At 56.5% G+C, this 14,434-nt stretch overlaps 1 protein-coding gene across 4 annotated transcripts in view; it reads right to left on the bottom strand.

Annotated features, from left to right (window-relative positions):
- Positions 1–10,738, bottom strand: part of CRHR2 (corticotropin releasing hormone receptor 2) — a 36,352-nt gene extending 25,614 nt beyond the window's left edge. For all 4 annotated transcript variants that reach the window (XM_053660612.1, XM_053660663.1, XM_037126608.2 and 1 more), the window contains exons 1-2: positions 10,604–10,738; positions 6,169–6,262 (exon numbers count right to left, since the gene is read on the bottom strand). In XM_053660612.1, the coding sequence (XP_053516587.1) occupies positions 6,169–6,262; positions 10,604–10,690 (181 nt within the window). In that variant the 5' untranslated portion in view covers positions 10,691–10,738. The remainder of the gene's footprint in view (positions 1–6,168; positions 6,263–10,603) is intronic.
- Positions 10,739–14,434: the final 3,696 nt, after the last annotated feature.

Raw genomic sequence — 14,434 nt, 5'->3', positions numbered from 1 at the left:
GCGGCGTTAGGGGGCGGGGCTGGGCCGCTGCTCCTGACCTCCGCGGGGATCTTGCCTGGAGACCGCTTTCTCAGGCCCTGCCCTGGTCTAGAGAAGGATGGAAGGGAGGGCGGGGGATGCAGAGCAGGGTCCTGGGGTGGCTGAATGCCCTGGCTGAGGATCGAAGGTGCTGGGGCAGCAAAGCGCGCCCCCTAACCCGCCCGAGGAACCTACTGCAGTCTGCCTCACTGAAAACCAGAATTGGGCGGCTCCCTGTATGAGTTTCTTCTCCCTAAGCTAGGACACCCGGGGTAGCAGGGAGCGGGGGCGAGAGTCCACGTGCAGTAAAGCTGCCCTCCAGTAAAGCTCCTTGTGGCCTCTGGGAAGTAAGTGGATCAGAGGGGCTTCGAGAGAAACGGGAAGGCCACTGAAAAGTCTAGTGAGAACAAGTGTCCTGAATGGGTGAAGACCTGAACCAGTCTTCCGGGAGGGGTTGCTGGGACCGAGAGAGGGATTTCTGAAGGGAACCAGCCCTGATGAAAAGGGACTGGAGAGAGGATTTGGTGGTACAGTCCAGGGAGAAATTGTCTGTAGTTATCTGGGGGACATCAGACACAAGGGTCTAACTACTGTGGGCCGGGGGAGAATTCAGTCTCTCCTCCCGTCTTGGGCCTGGCCACCTGGGAGTGGTTTCTGTGGTGGTGGTGGGGGGGGGCAGGCCCCAGATCAGGCCCCAGATCAGGCCCCAGATCAGGCCCCACAGCAAGAGTAGAGGAACCAAAACCCTTCTGTGGAATTTGCTTAGTGCCCTGCCCACCCCAGGACTACCCCTTCTATAATCTGTTGTGGCTCCATTCTGAGTGCCCAGGGTGAGCCCCCTCTGTTCATGCCTGCTGATCGGGGAGATCTGGGTTCAGGAGACAGGGGCTGGGGTATGGGACACCCCAACTCAGGCAGGGGTCTGGTCCTGCCTGTCTCTACTCTTCCTGTTTGTTATGCCAGTTTTGTTGCCCCAGAGGTAATAATAGAGCTTGTTACCTCTCTTCTGGGGCTGTTTCTGCTCTCTGAGGCTGTCCCAGCCCTGAGAGTCTCTGGTTCTGTGTTTTGAGATGCAATGAATGAGGAAGAGATACATGTGTGTGTGTGTTGTGTGTTCTACCTTTAGGGGGCAGGGAGAACTGGAACCCAGTCCTGGCTCCCTTGCCAGCCTCCACTAGGAGCAAAGCTGCCAGAGAAGGCTGAGCCCACCCTGACCCAGCACTATGCCCAGAGCGGGGAGCAGGGAGGAGGCAGCTGGGCTGCCTTGGCGTGCCCAGTCTAACCAGCTGCCAGGGTTGTGCTGCCGTCCCTGCCTGGGCAGAGCCAGAGAACAGAGCCCTGAGACCAGGGTTCAGCCTGGGATTCTCTCCAGGCTGGCTGACTGGCAGGTACAAGGTGCAGGCCACCTGGCCAGGTCTATCCTCTGCCTCCTGAATAGACAATTAGAGCCCTTGGCTCAGTTCTGGGCAGCCACAGAGAGCAGGGACGGAGGTTTCTTGGTGTCCATAATAACCAGTGCCTGGAGCCAGGGAGTGGGGAGAAGTTGAGTCCTAGGCAGAGTCCTGTCCCCAGCCCTAGAATGAGCCCTGCCTCATGGGATGCCACGAGGGCTGGAGTGTGATGGGCAGGGTCAGCCCCCATCTTCAAGAGACAGTCTCCTCTGTGTCCGAATGGGAGGGCCCTCCGCATACCGTTCACAGAACTGGGAAAGGGGAAGTGGAGCTAAGTTAGCAACTGGCTCAGAACCAGCAAATGGCCCCCACCATGCAGGGGAAGCAGCTAGGTCAGGGAGTGGCAAGTGCCCAGTGACCGGAGTCCAAGGGCTTCTCATCTCACATGTGGCTCTCTGCAGAATGAGAGGTCAGCCTGGGAGGCCTGGCTACTCTTACTGTCCCATGTAATGAAGGCTCCTGTGGGAGTGACCACTTTGGTGGCAGAGCCAAAGGCCATCCTGCACTTTGACAGGCCCAGCCAGGGCCGAGCACGGCCCCGCAGACCCAAGGCCTCCTGGTTCCTGGGAGGCAGGGCCATTTCTTTACGGGTCTTATGTCGATATTGTAGGCACAGTTGTCTGTTATTCTAGGTGCAACAGAGGAAACTGAGCAAGGTGGTGGCTTTGGAACAAACTGACTACTGCTCACTTTATCGTTTGCAAACAGGGAAAAGAATGAGGAAAAAACTGTCAAGAGCTACAATGTCCCTCAATTAGATTAAATCAACTACAGAGAAGTATGTTTGGGCCTCTTTGCTGACTGAGGAAGCAGAGGTGGGTGGGAGGCTCCTGGGATGGAGGCCATGGGAAGGGGATTTGGGACAGCGTGTGCCCCAGGCTGGCGGGACAGGTTGCAAAAAAACTCAGGGAAGTGTGACAGGTGCTGGAGAAGACACCTGTGTGTCAGGAGCATCACGGGGTGAGGCAGGAACTCTGGCTCCGTCCTGATGTCACCTGCAGTGGCAGTGACCCGGTCCTGGCAAGCTCAGGCACCCATCACGGCTGTCGGGCACAGCCCGAGGCCTGGCATGAAACTGGTGCTCAGAGCACAAGGGAAACACACACGAAGTCACACGTGTCCTCACGGCGTCATACACTCTCCCATCACCCCACTGCCCATCGGGTGTCGGCCGGAAGCAGATGTAAGGGGACAGGGTCTGTGCTGGCGTCTGAGGGGCTGTGCATGCCCAACTGAAGAGACGGGCGTGGGGAGCTGGGGTACGGGTGTAGGGTTGCTGCTGAGGCCACGGAGGCTCCAGAGAGACCAGAAGGTGGCTCACTCTTGCACTGTGACACTAGGGATGGTGTCCCTAGGCCAGGCACATTCTCCTAACTCCGGCCCACCCCAGTCCCCCTGGGCACATGGGAGGTGGACTGGTGTTTTCACGCTGAACTGTGAGACCAGGCTGTGAAGGGCCTGGGAGGGCCCTCAGCAACCTTCGGGTCCCACATTCTCCCTTGCGGGTGGGCAAAGGGAAGACAGAGAAGGGAAAGAACGACCCCTCGGACCCCTCCCAGGCCATCCTTTTCTGCAAAAGCCGGGTTGGGCTACTGGGCAGGGACAGGAGTGGCTCTCCATGGCCCTCAGGAGGGAGCCCCGCTTTCCAGCACCGCAAAGGACATTCCTCGTAATCCTTTATCTCCCGTCTTTTCCCTCCCACTCACTGGAGATGCCCTTTGGAACAGCTTGTCACTCAGTCCCTGGAGTGGCTCCATATCTCTGAACCTGGGCTCGAGCTATTCCCTCTGCTGGGGGCGTCCCAGTCCCCTCTCCCTCCAGCCCCTGCAGCTGATACCCACTCATCCTCCCCCCTTCAGCTTCCCTCTCGCCTCCTTTGTCTCGTCTGGGTTGGGTGGCCGTCCTTGGTGCCTCTGTCTTCTAGGAGCTGGTCTACGTCACACCGGGGTCATCAGTTTTTCTACTGTTTCCTCGACCAGCCTGGGACTCCCTGAGGGCAGGGCTGGTCATGTTCGCTAACCAGGCCCCGCACTCATCAGATTGCACTCAGAGAGTCACCAAGGAGGGAACAAATGTTTTGGTGGCAGCCTGGTTTCCTGGGCCAATGCTCTGCTCCCATCTGACCAGCTCTGGTGTGTGTGTGTGCATGTGTATTGGATTGAGGGGTGATTTTAAGGGACCCCCAACCCTGAATCCACTGGACCTTATATGGCTTTATGGACCAAATACATAATACGGCTTACAATATATATACCCCTGTGATGAATGAAACAAATAATTTGTGTAAAGCGTGCCAGAAGTCCCTTTGCAACGGGATGTGTGTTTCCTCTACTGGGGCCTTGGTCAAGGGCATACCGTTTGACAGATCAGAGCCTTTGATTCATAACCCCTTAGCACCCTGAGCCCAAGTCTGGCCTAACTTTATTTTTTGTCTTTGCTTTTCATGGAAGTTTGTGTGTAGGAGTGAAAATTTTCTCACCCAATCGGAACTGAGATCATTACCAACCACTTCCACCTTTACCCCCATGCTCGTTCCCCGGAGGAGCGCTCTCCCCAAGGTCGATCCTTTCCCGGCATGCCACTTTCTCAGTTTCATCAAATGCATGTTGGTCTGAGCAATAGATTGTTTGTTTTTACTTGGTTTTGGACTTTATGTCAGTCATTATGCATTTCTGCAGTCAGTGGGCACTGAAAAGGAGATCGTGACCACGTAGGGACCTGAGCAAGTCCAAGGGCATCTCGCAGCCCACACGCCCCATGCAGGGACGTGGCTAATGAGGGATGATGTGTTCCCACCACGGCTGCTAGGCAGCACCACGTGCGGGATGAATATTTAATGGCATGGGGAAATGTTCACTCTGTGTTATGAGAGGGAAAAGCAGGTTACAAAACTGTGGACACAAGATTGCCCCAGTTTTACTTAAAAATAAAAAAAAATGAGAAAACATGAGGTTCTATGGATTGATAAACTCCTGAGGCGTACAAGTATTATAAAAACCCATGGGTTGTGGGGTAAGGGTCACTTCTGGTCTTCTTTGTTGATTTAGATTTTCCCCCAAATGCATGTGTGTGTGTCGGGGAGGAGTGTGGGTATAACATGTATCCTGTTTAAAAACAGATGAACGGGATTACAAGTTACGCAGGGGAGGCCTTGTGTTTGGAAAAGTTGGGGGCCTCCTCCCCAGGAGGGGAGGACGGGGAGCCGGTTTTCAGAGCTGACCAGGAAGGCCAGAGGCTGTGCCTGGCGCTGCAGGGGAGGGGAGGAGAGAGGAGAGGGGGGAGGGGAGGGGAGGGGAGAGGGGGGAGGGGAGGGGAGGCAGAACGAAGGCCGTGGGCCCGTGGAGAGGGCAGCACTGCCTCCAACAGCAGGAAGCTCCGAAGGGGGCGGTGGGGCCCCTGATAGGGGGGCTCCGTTCCACCCGACGTGGCCGTGCGGGCCCGCCCAGGTCTCTCACTCAGCCTCTCCGTAGGTTCCGGAGGTGAGTTTTGGCCATTTTATCACAGAGGAGGAAACGGAGGCTCAGGAGGTATTATGGGTTGAATCGTGTCCCTGAAAATTCGTGTGCTGAAGTCCTAACCCCCAGTACCTCAGAATGTGACCTTATTTGGAGATAGTCATTTAATTAAGTCATTAGGATGGGCCCTGATCCCAAATGACAGCTTCCTTTTACGAAGAGGAGGTTAGGACACACACACACACACACAGAAAATCAAGAGGCAAGGGGAAGACGGCCATCTCAGGCTGAAGAGAGAGGCGTCTGAAGGAACTAACTGCTGACATTTGACCTTGGACTTCCAGCCTCCAGAATCGTGAGAAAATAAATGTCTGTTTTTTAAGCCCCTCCTCCCGCAGCATGTCCCTGCAGTCCTAGCAAACAACACAGGAGGGTTAGGGGACTGGCCCAGAGTCACACAGTTGCTGGTGGAGGAGCTGGGCACCAGACTCGGGTCCGTCTGACCCCAATACCTGAGCTCTTGACCCCTGCACTGTAAGGAGGGCAGGCCATAAGGAGGGGACAAGGCTGTCCCCTTCCCTGTCCAGCTTAGGCTGCATTCAGTGCTGGGTCTCAGGGCCGACTGGCACCCTTGTCTCCAGACTCCAGAGGCACTCCCAGCCTTCCCCCTTCCAGGCTGCCTCTGTGGATGCCAACCTGAGAAGGCCAGGACACTGGTGTGGCCCGTGGGAGCCCAGGGCTGTTCTGACCTCTGCAGTGGCTGACCCTGACTCTGAACCAGCAGCTGGAAATCTCCAAGGGCTCAGACCCCAGAGGCCTGGCTGCTGCTTCACAGGTGCTTATGAGGAGGAACCCTTGTAGTCATGGCAACCAGAAAATGTATTTTACACCTTCTGCTGGTGTTGCCCAGGTTTAAAAGCACAGGGGTGGTCCCTCCTCAGGCTCCTGAATGTAGCTCCCTTGGCTTCCGTTAGGTGAAGTTAGGTGCAGACGCAGGGAACTGGGAGCTGGAGGATGACTCCCAGCCAAGCCCTTCATCATCAGGGAAGAGCCTGAACCCCCTCATGTGGAAGGGGGCTGCCCAAGGGCAGAGACATGAGCCAAGTTGGAAACCCGTCACTATTCACCACCCCACAAGCCTGGGCTGGCCTGGGAGAACCTCTTCCTCCTGCAGGCCAGCAGGCCCAGGGGACCCACCCTCATCTCCGGGGGCTGCCCAGGGTGCTGGCAGGGGGTGAGCTTACCTGAGACGTTGGCCAGGGTGGTGGCGGTGTGGCAGTGCTGCTCTGGCAATGCCCACGGGTGCTGGTCTTCAGGTGCCTGGCGTGGCCCAGCTGCCTAGGCAATAGGAGAAACAAGGGTCAGAGTCCGGCCCTGGCCTGCCATTCACAGCACACATCTGTCCCCTGCCCTGTTCTGTCATTCATTCCTTACTTCTCTTACCCCTGTTGTACAGAGTGGGAAACTGAGGTGGGAAGGGCCCAAGGCCAAATGGTGGAATAGCAGCCTGGCCAGATCTGGAACCTGCCTTCAGATGTGGTCTGGTATGGCTTGACCTCTGAGATAGGAACCTCCTCTATCCGTCCCTCAGCCCCCAAAGGTCTCCTCCCCAGGATGGGGTGCACCCCTCAGAGGGGGCTTGCATCCTTCTGTCAGAAAGCTGGGAGGAGGCTGCCAGTGGTTCATTTACCCAGTAAATCCGTGCTGTATGTCTACTGTGTGTCAGACCCTGGCTGGGGGACCCAGTGGGTGCACTTGGGTAGCCTCAGACCACATGGGGATCCCCTAGACTTAGAAGGTGCAGGAGGGAGTGGGGAGGGCGGGTGATTGCACACTGCCCCCCCACAGGCAAACAGGCAGTGCAGAAGGTGTGAGGTCAACACATGGGAGAGACTCCTCACCTGGACGTGGGAAGACAAGGGAGGCTTCCTGGAAGAGGCGGCCCTTTGAGGACAACCAGAGAATGAGTAGGGAAAAAGGAAGGCCTGCTGTGCCAATGTGAGCACTCACAGAGAATAGACATGGTTGTTGTGACAATGGCCACCCTGTCCAAAAGATAAAAACCACCCAGGATCCAATCTCCTGAGGAAATCATGCAAGTAGGTGCTGTGCGTGGAGGGATAAAGTAGGTGTGGCTGTCTCTGTGCTTCAGGGGACCACCTTCTGGTGGAAAAGATGGATGGTGGCCAACTGGTCACAGCATCTACATGTTGCTAAGGAGAAATGGGGTCAGTCATGGAGGTGGTCATGCTGATGTGGGCTTTGAAGGTTGAGTGGGATTTTGCCCAGCTGGTAAGGTCAGGGCTGGGAAGAGCATCCTGGGTAGATGACAGAGCACGTGCAAAGGCTAAGAGGCTGGAAAACTCATGGTGTGGGACTGACCAAGAGAACGCACTCTCAGACACCGACGCTTGCCTCTCGTTCCTCCCAAGGCCACTACTTCTACTCTGGGGCCAGTGCATGTGCATGAGTCATGTGCACACGTGTGGTGTGTGTGTGTGTGCCAGGATGGCCTTGACATTCCCAATTTTAGGATTCCAGTAGCATTGCCCTACTAGTGGGTAGCCCTCCCCCCTCCCCCTGCCTGGCAGATGTTTCCTTCCCGGTAGCTGGGTCAGTGTTTGTCCCAGGGCATCCCCAAGGCAGGATCCAGCAGCCCTCATACATCACATTCCCTCCCTGGGGCAGACCAAGGGGTTTGTGTGGTCCCCAGAAGACATGCCTGGTACAGGTGGGAAAGACAGGCTTGTCTGGTGTCAAGTTGGCACTTACTGTGTACAAGACACAGCACTAAACAGCTCATTTAATTCTCTCAACAGCCTCTGAGGTAGCTGCAAATCAACCCATTTCACAGACGTGGCCACTGGGTCTCAGAGAAAGGAAGTCATCCGCCCAGGCCACATGGCAGGCCAGGGGCTGAGGCAGGATGGGATGGCCTGGGGCTTGGCCAGATATACCCAGGAGGGCTGGTCCTGGGGGAAGAAGCGAAGGCCTGTGATCCATGGATGCTGAGAGAACCTGAGCCCCAGACGGGGTGGCTAGGGGTGGGGCATGGGAGGAAACTGGAGTAGGAAGCTGCTCTTACCCACGGTGCAGGGGTGGGGACTGGAGGGAGAGAGCTGGGTCACAGCAGGAGTGGAGGCAGCCCAGCCAACCTGGCAGTGCCCGGTGCAAGAGAAACAGGAAGCTATAATCCCAAGTGCCCTGTAGACCTATTATCGTTGCTGCGGTAAGGAACATCTAGGGCTTCTGTACTGATCAGCTCTCGGCTGTGCCCGGGCAGGGGGCTGCTCCCTCCTCTTGCCTGGTTCCCAGTCCCGAGCTTGGCACAGGGTGGGTCTCAGTACACGTCTGCTGGCGGGTTGGCTGGGTGGGTCTCAGGCGGGGAGAGCTGCATCCTCAGCTCCAGTTCCGGGAGCTCAGGTGCTGGGCTTTTCCTGCTCATCAGATTTCCTCCTGTCTGAATTTTTGTTTTCACTCTGTGCCTGGCACTGGGAGCCCTCACCTTAGAACAGGGAGGTCTTGGCAGGGGGAGGGGACAGCGAGTCTGAGCCAAGACACCAGCTGCTCTTCCTCCACCTTAAGCCCTTTCCAGGCAGAACCTGTGCCCCAGGGGCCAGGCAGGCCTCAAAGATGCCACTTCCCCGGAGCCAGGGGGTCTAGCTGAGCCTAATGCTCCTTCCTGGCCTGGGGACAAAGCTTCATCTAAATTTAGTCCCTGGCCTAAGCTGGGGAGATTTACAGGACCACAGGTCTTGCAGCTGTACTGCCAGTAACCAGAGGGGAAGGGGGTGAGCCGTGGCCTGCCACCTCCTTCTCTGTGCAAGGTCAGAGCGGACTGTTCTGGGAGTGAGAGCGTTCCTCCCCACCTTTCCCTTCCATTCACTGGTTTCACTGAGCCTGGGCGAGGGATTGAGGTGGGAGAAACTCAGGCTCTGTGCTCCTCTCCAAGGAGGAGGTGGGATGAGAGAGGGAAGGAGGAGAGGGTGAGGCAGAGAGGGAAAGATGGGGCAGAGAGAAGGAGAGAGAAAGGGGGAGAGAGGAGAGGCAGTGGCAAGGAAGAGGCAGTCTGGGCCCAGAGCAGACAAGAGTCTGCAGTAGGCAGTAAGGTTGCCTGAGACAGAGTGAGGGAGGGGATGTCACTGGAAGGAAGCGGCTCGTTATTTCTAGAGCCACTGGGCCGGCTTCCTGGAAGAGAGAGCTTTGATACTTGTTTCCAACTTATCAGGTGCTGGTCCTCAGGTGAGGACTCCCAGAGCCTCTCAGCTGTTTCCGGTGGCTCTCCCATGCCGGGGTCTGTTCTCCAGCTCCCTGTCCCCAAGCTGTCCCACTCTCCCTTCCAGTCCTAATTCAGCCTGCTACTCCCCCAGAGAAACTTCCAGGCCTTGCTTCATTGTGTGTTCTGTTGTGTCTGGAAGCCGGCAGCTCCCTCTCTTTCTTGGGTCCGTCTCCCCTCACCTGCTGAGCCCTGCGCCCAGCACACAGGTGTCTGGAGGGTGGGGGGAAGGACAGGGGAGGGAGCGAGGGAGGAAATACCTAGGCCCTCAGAAAAGGGAGAGGGAGCCAGCAGGGGGCCTTTAACAGGACAGCGGGCCTAAAATCATCTCCTTAGTTGTCAACTCAGCTAATGTCGTTTGCCAAGAGTCACCCTTCTCTGAAATGTTTTGGCATCTGAGTGTCCTAAAAGTAACTCGACATTATTAGTGAAATCACATTAAAATAAAATTTTCATTAAGTGAAGGGAACCCGGAATGGGGCTGCCTAGTTTGCATCCTGGCCCTGCCACTCACCAGCCCAGTGACCTGGGACACATGACCTGGCCTCGGCTTCCTCATCCGTAAAATGGGTATGTTGAAGGCCGTATCTCCTGGGGCTGTTGTGAAGTTTAAAATATAGGTGAGGTATGTCAGTGCTGGTACCTATGCAGAGCACAGGGTAAGCCCAGCGTAGCTGCTAAGTAGAATGAATGAAATGAGCTTATTGGGCGATCAAGCCTTCTCTCCGGTGGATTTGAAACAATATCTCAAAAAATTCAAATTTTGAATACGGTGACTTTTGACAGGCTGACAGGCTTCCTAAGCATGGTTAAAGTTAGATCAGGCAGAAAATGACAGCTAAGAGGATGCAGGACTTGAGCATTACTAGGAATATAAAATTAAGTAAGCCACGCCTTCAGACAGTGCTTCTAAAAAATACTTCCACATCAACAGAACAGTAAAAACAAGGGAAAACGAGCTGGTCAGTTTAGAAAACACTCAGGAAGTAGTTGAGTTGGGGGGAAATCATTAGGTGAATTGGCTTTGGGGAGGGCTGCAGAGGTAGGGCGGTCCGGGCTTCTGGACCCGGATCCATAGCAGAAGTGAAAGAACAGACGGGGTAAGGAATTTCTGGCCCTGAGGAGGGGCCTGGACCCGATACTAGGTCAGCCAGTGCGCCCCGTCATCCCCAAGGCCTCGCCGTCCTATCCGAGCTGCTGGTAGTTCTTCTCTCCTCCACTTACCCCCCCTCCAGGCAGGAGATCAGCACCCCATCACGGGGCACAGGAATCCCCAACCCGACCCGGCCACCAAGCCCAGCGCCTCCCTCACCTGGCCCAGGAATTGGGCGCTGAGACCCCCGCCCAATCCCCAGCTCCCGGTGCCCCCACCCAGAGACGCAACCCCTGCTCCCCACACTTACTCTGAGCAGTGGCAGAAGGAGGCAGAGGAGGCAGAGGAGGGGTTGTGGGACGCGGAGGAGGCGCGAGGGCGCTGCGGGACGCCCCATGCCCGCTGTGGCTGGGGACCGGAGCACACCTCCCAGCGTGGAGGTCCCACCCCGCCTGCCCCTCCCCCGGGCCAGAAGGATTCGGACCGCTTTCCCCACCCAGCGAGGTTATTTATAGCGGTGCCGGGAAGCCCTTTCTTGCGGGGCAGCCAGGGACCAAACTCTGCCTGGAGCCTGCAGAGAAGGGGTTAATGCCTTTTTTCTGCCGCTGCCACCCGCTGCCTTTGCCTGGGCTGTAGCTCTGCGAGAGAGGGATGGGAAAGGGGAGAGGGTCCAGGCTGTGTTCGTGGCCTGAGAGCAGGGTGCGCCGCAGTGGAGAGGGGAGATGGGGGTCTCACCCTGGCCAGGCTTCCCAGCCCGGGGTGGGAGGGGGCGCGTATTCTGATTGTCCAGAAAGCATTGTCCGAGTGACAGTGCCTGATGGTACAGTTGGAAAGTTGACTGTGGTGTAGGTTGAACAGTGGTAGTGCATCGATGTCCAAACTCCCGATCCGGATAACCGCAGTGTGGGCAGGTGGAGGGTGTTCTTAAAAAGCACACTCTCAGGGCTCAGTGTGTATTTAGGGTCACCATGCTTCTAACTTACTTTTACGTGGTTCAGAAATGCAGACATACACACACACACAGAAAACAATAAAGCAGATGGATTAACATCCAAATAACAGGTAAATCTTGGCAACGAGTGTACAAGTATTATACTTTGCATCATTCTTCCAACTTTCCTGTAAATTTGAAATAAAATGCTAAAAAAAGTTTAAAACTTCCAAACAACAAAGACAGCAAATGCAGTAATGCCAAGATGCACCTGCAGAGCCGGGTTCCCCAGGCGGGGCCTGCCCTGGCGTGTTTCAGGAGCTGGCCCAGGGATCCTAATGGCAGGCAGGGCAGAGCAGTATGGGGCTTTGGGGAGGCCGACCTGGGGCCTGTCCCTGGAGTCTGTGACTCTGGTTCAGCCTCTCAGAACAACCTCTGGACCTGTCCCAACAGGTGGGCCTGGTGCGGGAGCTTATAAGCTTAAGCAGCGGTGTTAGGATCTGAGCAGAAAGTATCTGAGGAATGCAATGTGTGGGGCTTTTCCTGGAGGGCACACACGGACAGGCACAGGCCCTGGAGAACTGCGCCCAAGTTCAGGAAACTGCGATGCCGTGTTCACTCCAGTCCTCCCCCTCTCCACCCCTTCATTCAGGCAGCCTTTCCTGATCGCTCCCACACCGCTCTCCCCAGAAATCTCGCAGGCCTCAGTCCGAGTCCCTGGCTCTTTCCTGGTGTAGGTTAGTCTCTAACTGCCTTTAGCAGGGGGGTGGTCTCCAATCAGCTTGGGCAGAGCCTGGGTTTCTCCTCCTTTTCTCACCTCTTTCCCCTGCCTCTCTTCTGGTGCAAAGAGCCTAGTCCGGATGGTACAGGGGAATCTTTATGGGGAAGCTAAGAAAGAGTTTGTTGACCAGATCTCTCCATTCATTTGAAGGTGACAGGGTGACACATCTTCCCAAATGCTGGGACAGGATATGGCTTTACTGGCCCTAATCAGGTGATCTTGGGCAGAGGGGGCTCCTGGCAGGAGGCGATGGGTGGGTGGGTTCAGAGAGAGAGTTGATGGGTTAGCCGGAGGCTCCCCGAGGACTTCAGCACGTGCCCCTGGAGCCTGTCCGTGGCCAGCTGTGCTGTGAGCAGAGAGCAGAGGCTCTGACCTCAGGGCCAACCTCAGCCTGTGGGGAGTGCCAGCCATGGGCCTGAGGGGCCCAGGGGAGGTGAGAGAGAGCACGAGGTGCTGGGGCGCGGGGGGGGGGGGGGGGGGGGGGGAGGGGGGGGAGTACTGCAGGAGCACCTTGCAGGGTTTAAACAGGGAGGAGGGACCTTTACTCCCGACGGAGAGTCAGGGTGGACAGAAGCCCGAGTGGGCAAGTGCGGGCCGGCTTAGCTGGGGTCTGGCCGGGGTGGGGCCAGTGGAGGGCCAGGGAGTGGAGGACAGGCGGGGGGGAAGCCCCACTTCTAGAAGGGTCTAGGAAGCAGGCACAGAAGCGATCTGCCCCATTCCTCCCCGGCAGGGCTTCCCTTGTGCTTCCAGTCAGTCCCCTTGCTCCCCCAACCTGTATCTCTCTTAGAAGGACTGTCCTCGGGCAGCTAGACCGCAGTCTGCTCAGGGATGGGGGTACTGCTACCTGACCCCAACCCCCCAGGCATGCTTCACCACTGACCGGAAGTGAAGAACTCCCCCTGTGGCAGTGAACCCCCTGGGGACGCTGTGAGGTGCAGGAGGCTGGGACTTCTTTTCCTTCTCTGTCCTGCTTGGTCCCCTCTCCTACCAGTCTCCCCTGGGAACACTTTTACAAGTCACAGCAGATGGTTCCTCACCTCAGCCCTGCGGAATCTGACAGGAAGGCAGCCTACGAGGTCAGGGAAGTCTGGACTCGAACCTGCTACATGTAACAGGTTAAAAACAAACAACAATGAAGTCAGACAAAACCCTTGCACCCAGTGGCGGGGGGTCCTTTGGAGGACTGGGGTGCTAGGAGAAAGCCGCACCCACAACTGTGACCAGCAGGCTAGTTGAAATACTGTCATTTAGAAGCTTTCTGTCCCTAAGGGCCGCCCAGGCCAGGCCTCAGTGGGCGGTCCCCATCTTCAGAAAAAGTCCCCTCTGCACAGTAGCGGTGTCCTGGCACCCAGGAGGGAGGAGGTGCTGTGGGTGTGCGACGGGGGGGGGGGGGGGGGGCACCAGCAGCTGCTCGAAGTCAGGGGTGGGGGGATACTGGATATTTCTTGGTTTTATCCAGAATGGTCCCGTCCTCCTAAAAAAATGCTCCATCCTCTCTTCTAGTTTCCCAACAATTTTTCCATCATCACCTCCTCCCACCCCAAGTACTCTTTTTAGATGTTTTCCCTGATTGTCCCCCCAATGAAACTATAATACCCCAGATATGTTGTCTGTCTGTGTTCTGTGGTTCTCCAGACAGCCACAGACCACAGTATCATCCAAGACTGCTCTGCTCCTCACTTTTGCCCCCCTGAGAGAGGGTATGCTCTCCTCTCAACATGGGACTTGATGAGCAGTGGGCCACCCTGGACCGGCCCAATGCAAGCATTCAGGCTGGGTGAGTGAGAGGGACCATAGGTGGTGGATACAGAAAAGACCAGCTGGTCTGGGCGGACTCAGTCCGAATCCTTCCCTGGGATTTACGAACTCTGCATCCTGAGAGTGGCTATTCCTCGGTCATGGAGAAACTGAGGCAGCCTGTGCAGTAGCTTCCTGGCTGTTGAGAAAGCGGAGCAGAGGGACTGAGCTGCCACCCACCAGAGGGGGCAGGGAAGGGGGCGGAGAGAAAGTCCCTCGGCCTTCCAGGCTCTGGTGAAGCCCACTGTGCCTTGGCCCCCTGAAAGGGAGCTCTCCAATAAATCTTCCCCGATCTTCTAGCTGGTTTGCAGGGTGCTTCTGTTAACTTGCCACCCGAGGAATTCTGACCAACTTAGAAGGGGTCAGAGGAGAATTCAGAATAAAAAGTGACCAGAGACATGGAAGACACCCATCCCGTGTCTGGGAACCAGAGCCGTCAGAGAGAGCTCGGATTTCCTGTCCATCTAATGGGCTGGGGCAGACAGGTCATTGTCAGTAGCTATAAAAGGGAAGGGTGACTTTGGGGGACTGGGGTTCTTTGGGACATTTGGGTTGCATGTGAGAGACAGGGCTAGTTCTGTGTTCTAGAAGGTTTGCTCGAACAGCAGGGTAGTCTTGGTTTGTAGACTCGA

This window comes from Artibeus jamaicensis, unplaced genomic scaffold, assembly GCF_021234435.1.
Source record: "Artibeus jamaicensis isolate MK-2021 breed Jamaican fruit bat unplaced genomic scaffold, CSHL_Jam_final contig_1016, whole genome shotgun sequence".
NCBI classification, from domain to species: Eukaryota; Metazoa; Chordata; class Mammalia; order Chiroptera; family Phyllostomidae; genus Artibeus; species Artibeus jamaicensis.
Note: the sequence above shows the minus strand (reverse complement) of the source record. Positions and strands in the feature narration are given on the sequence as shown.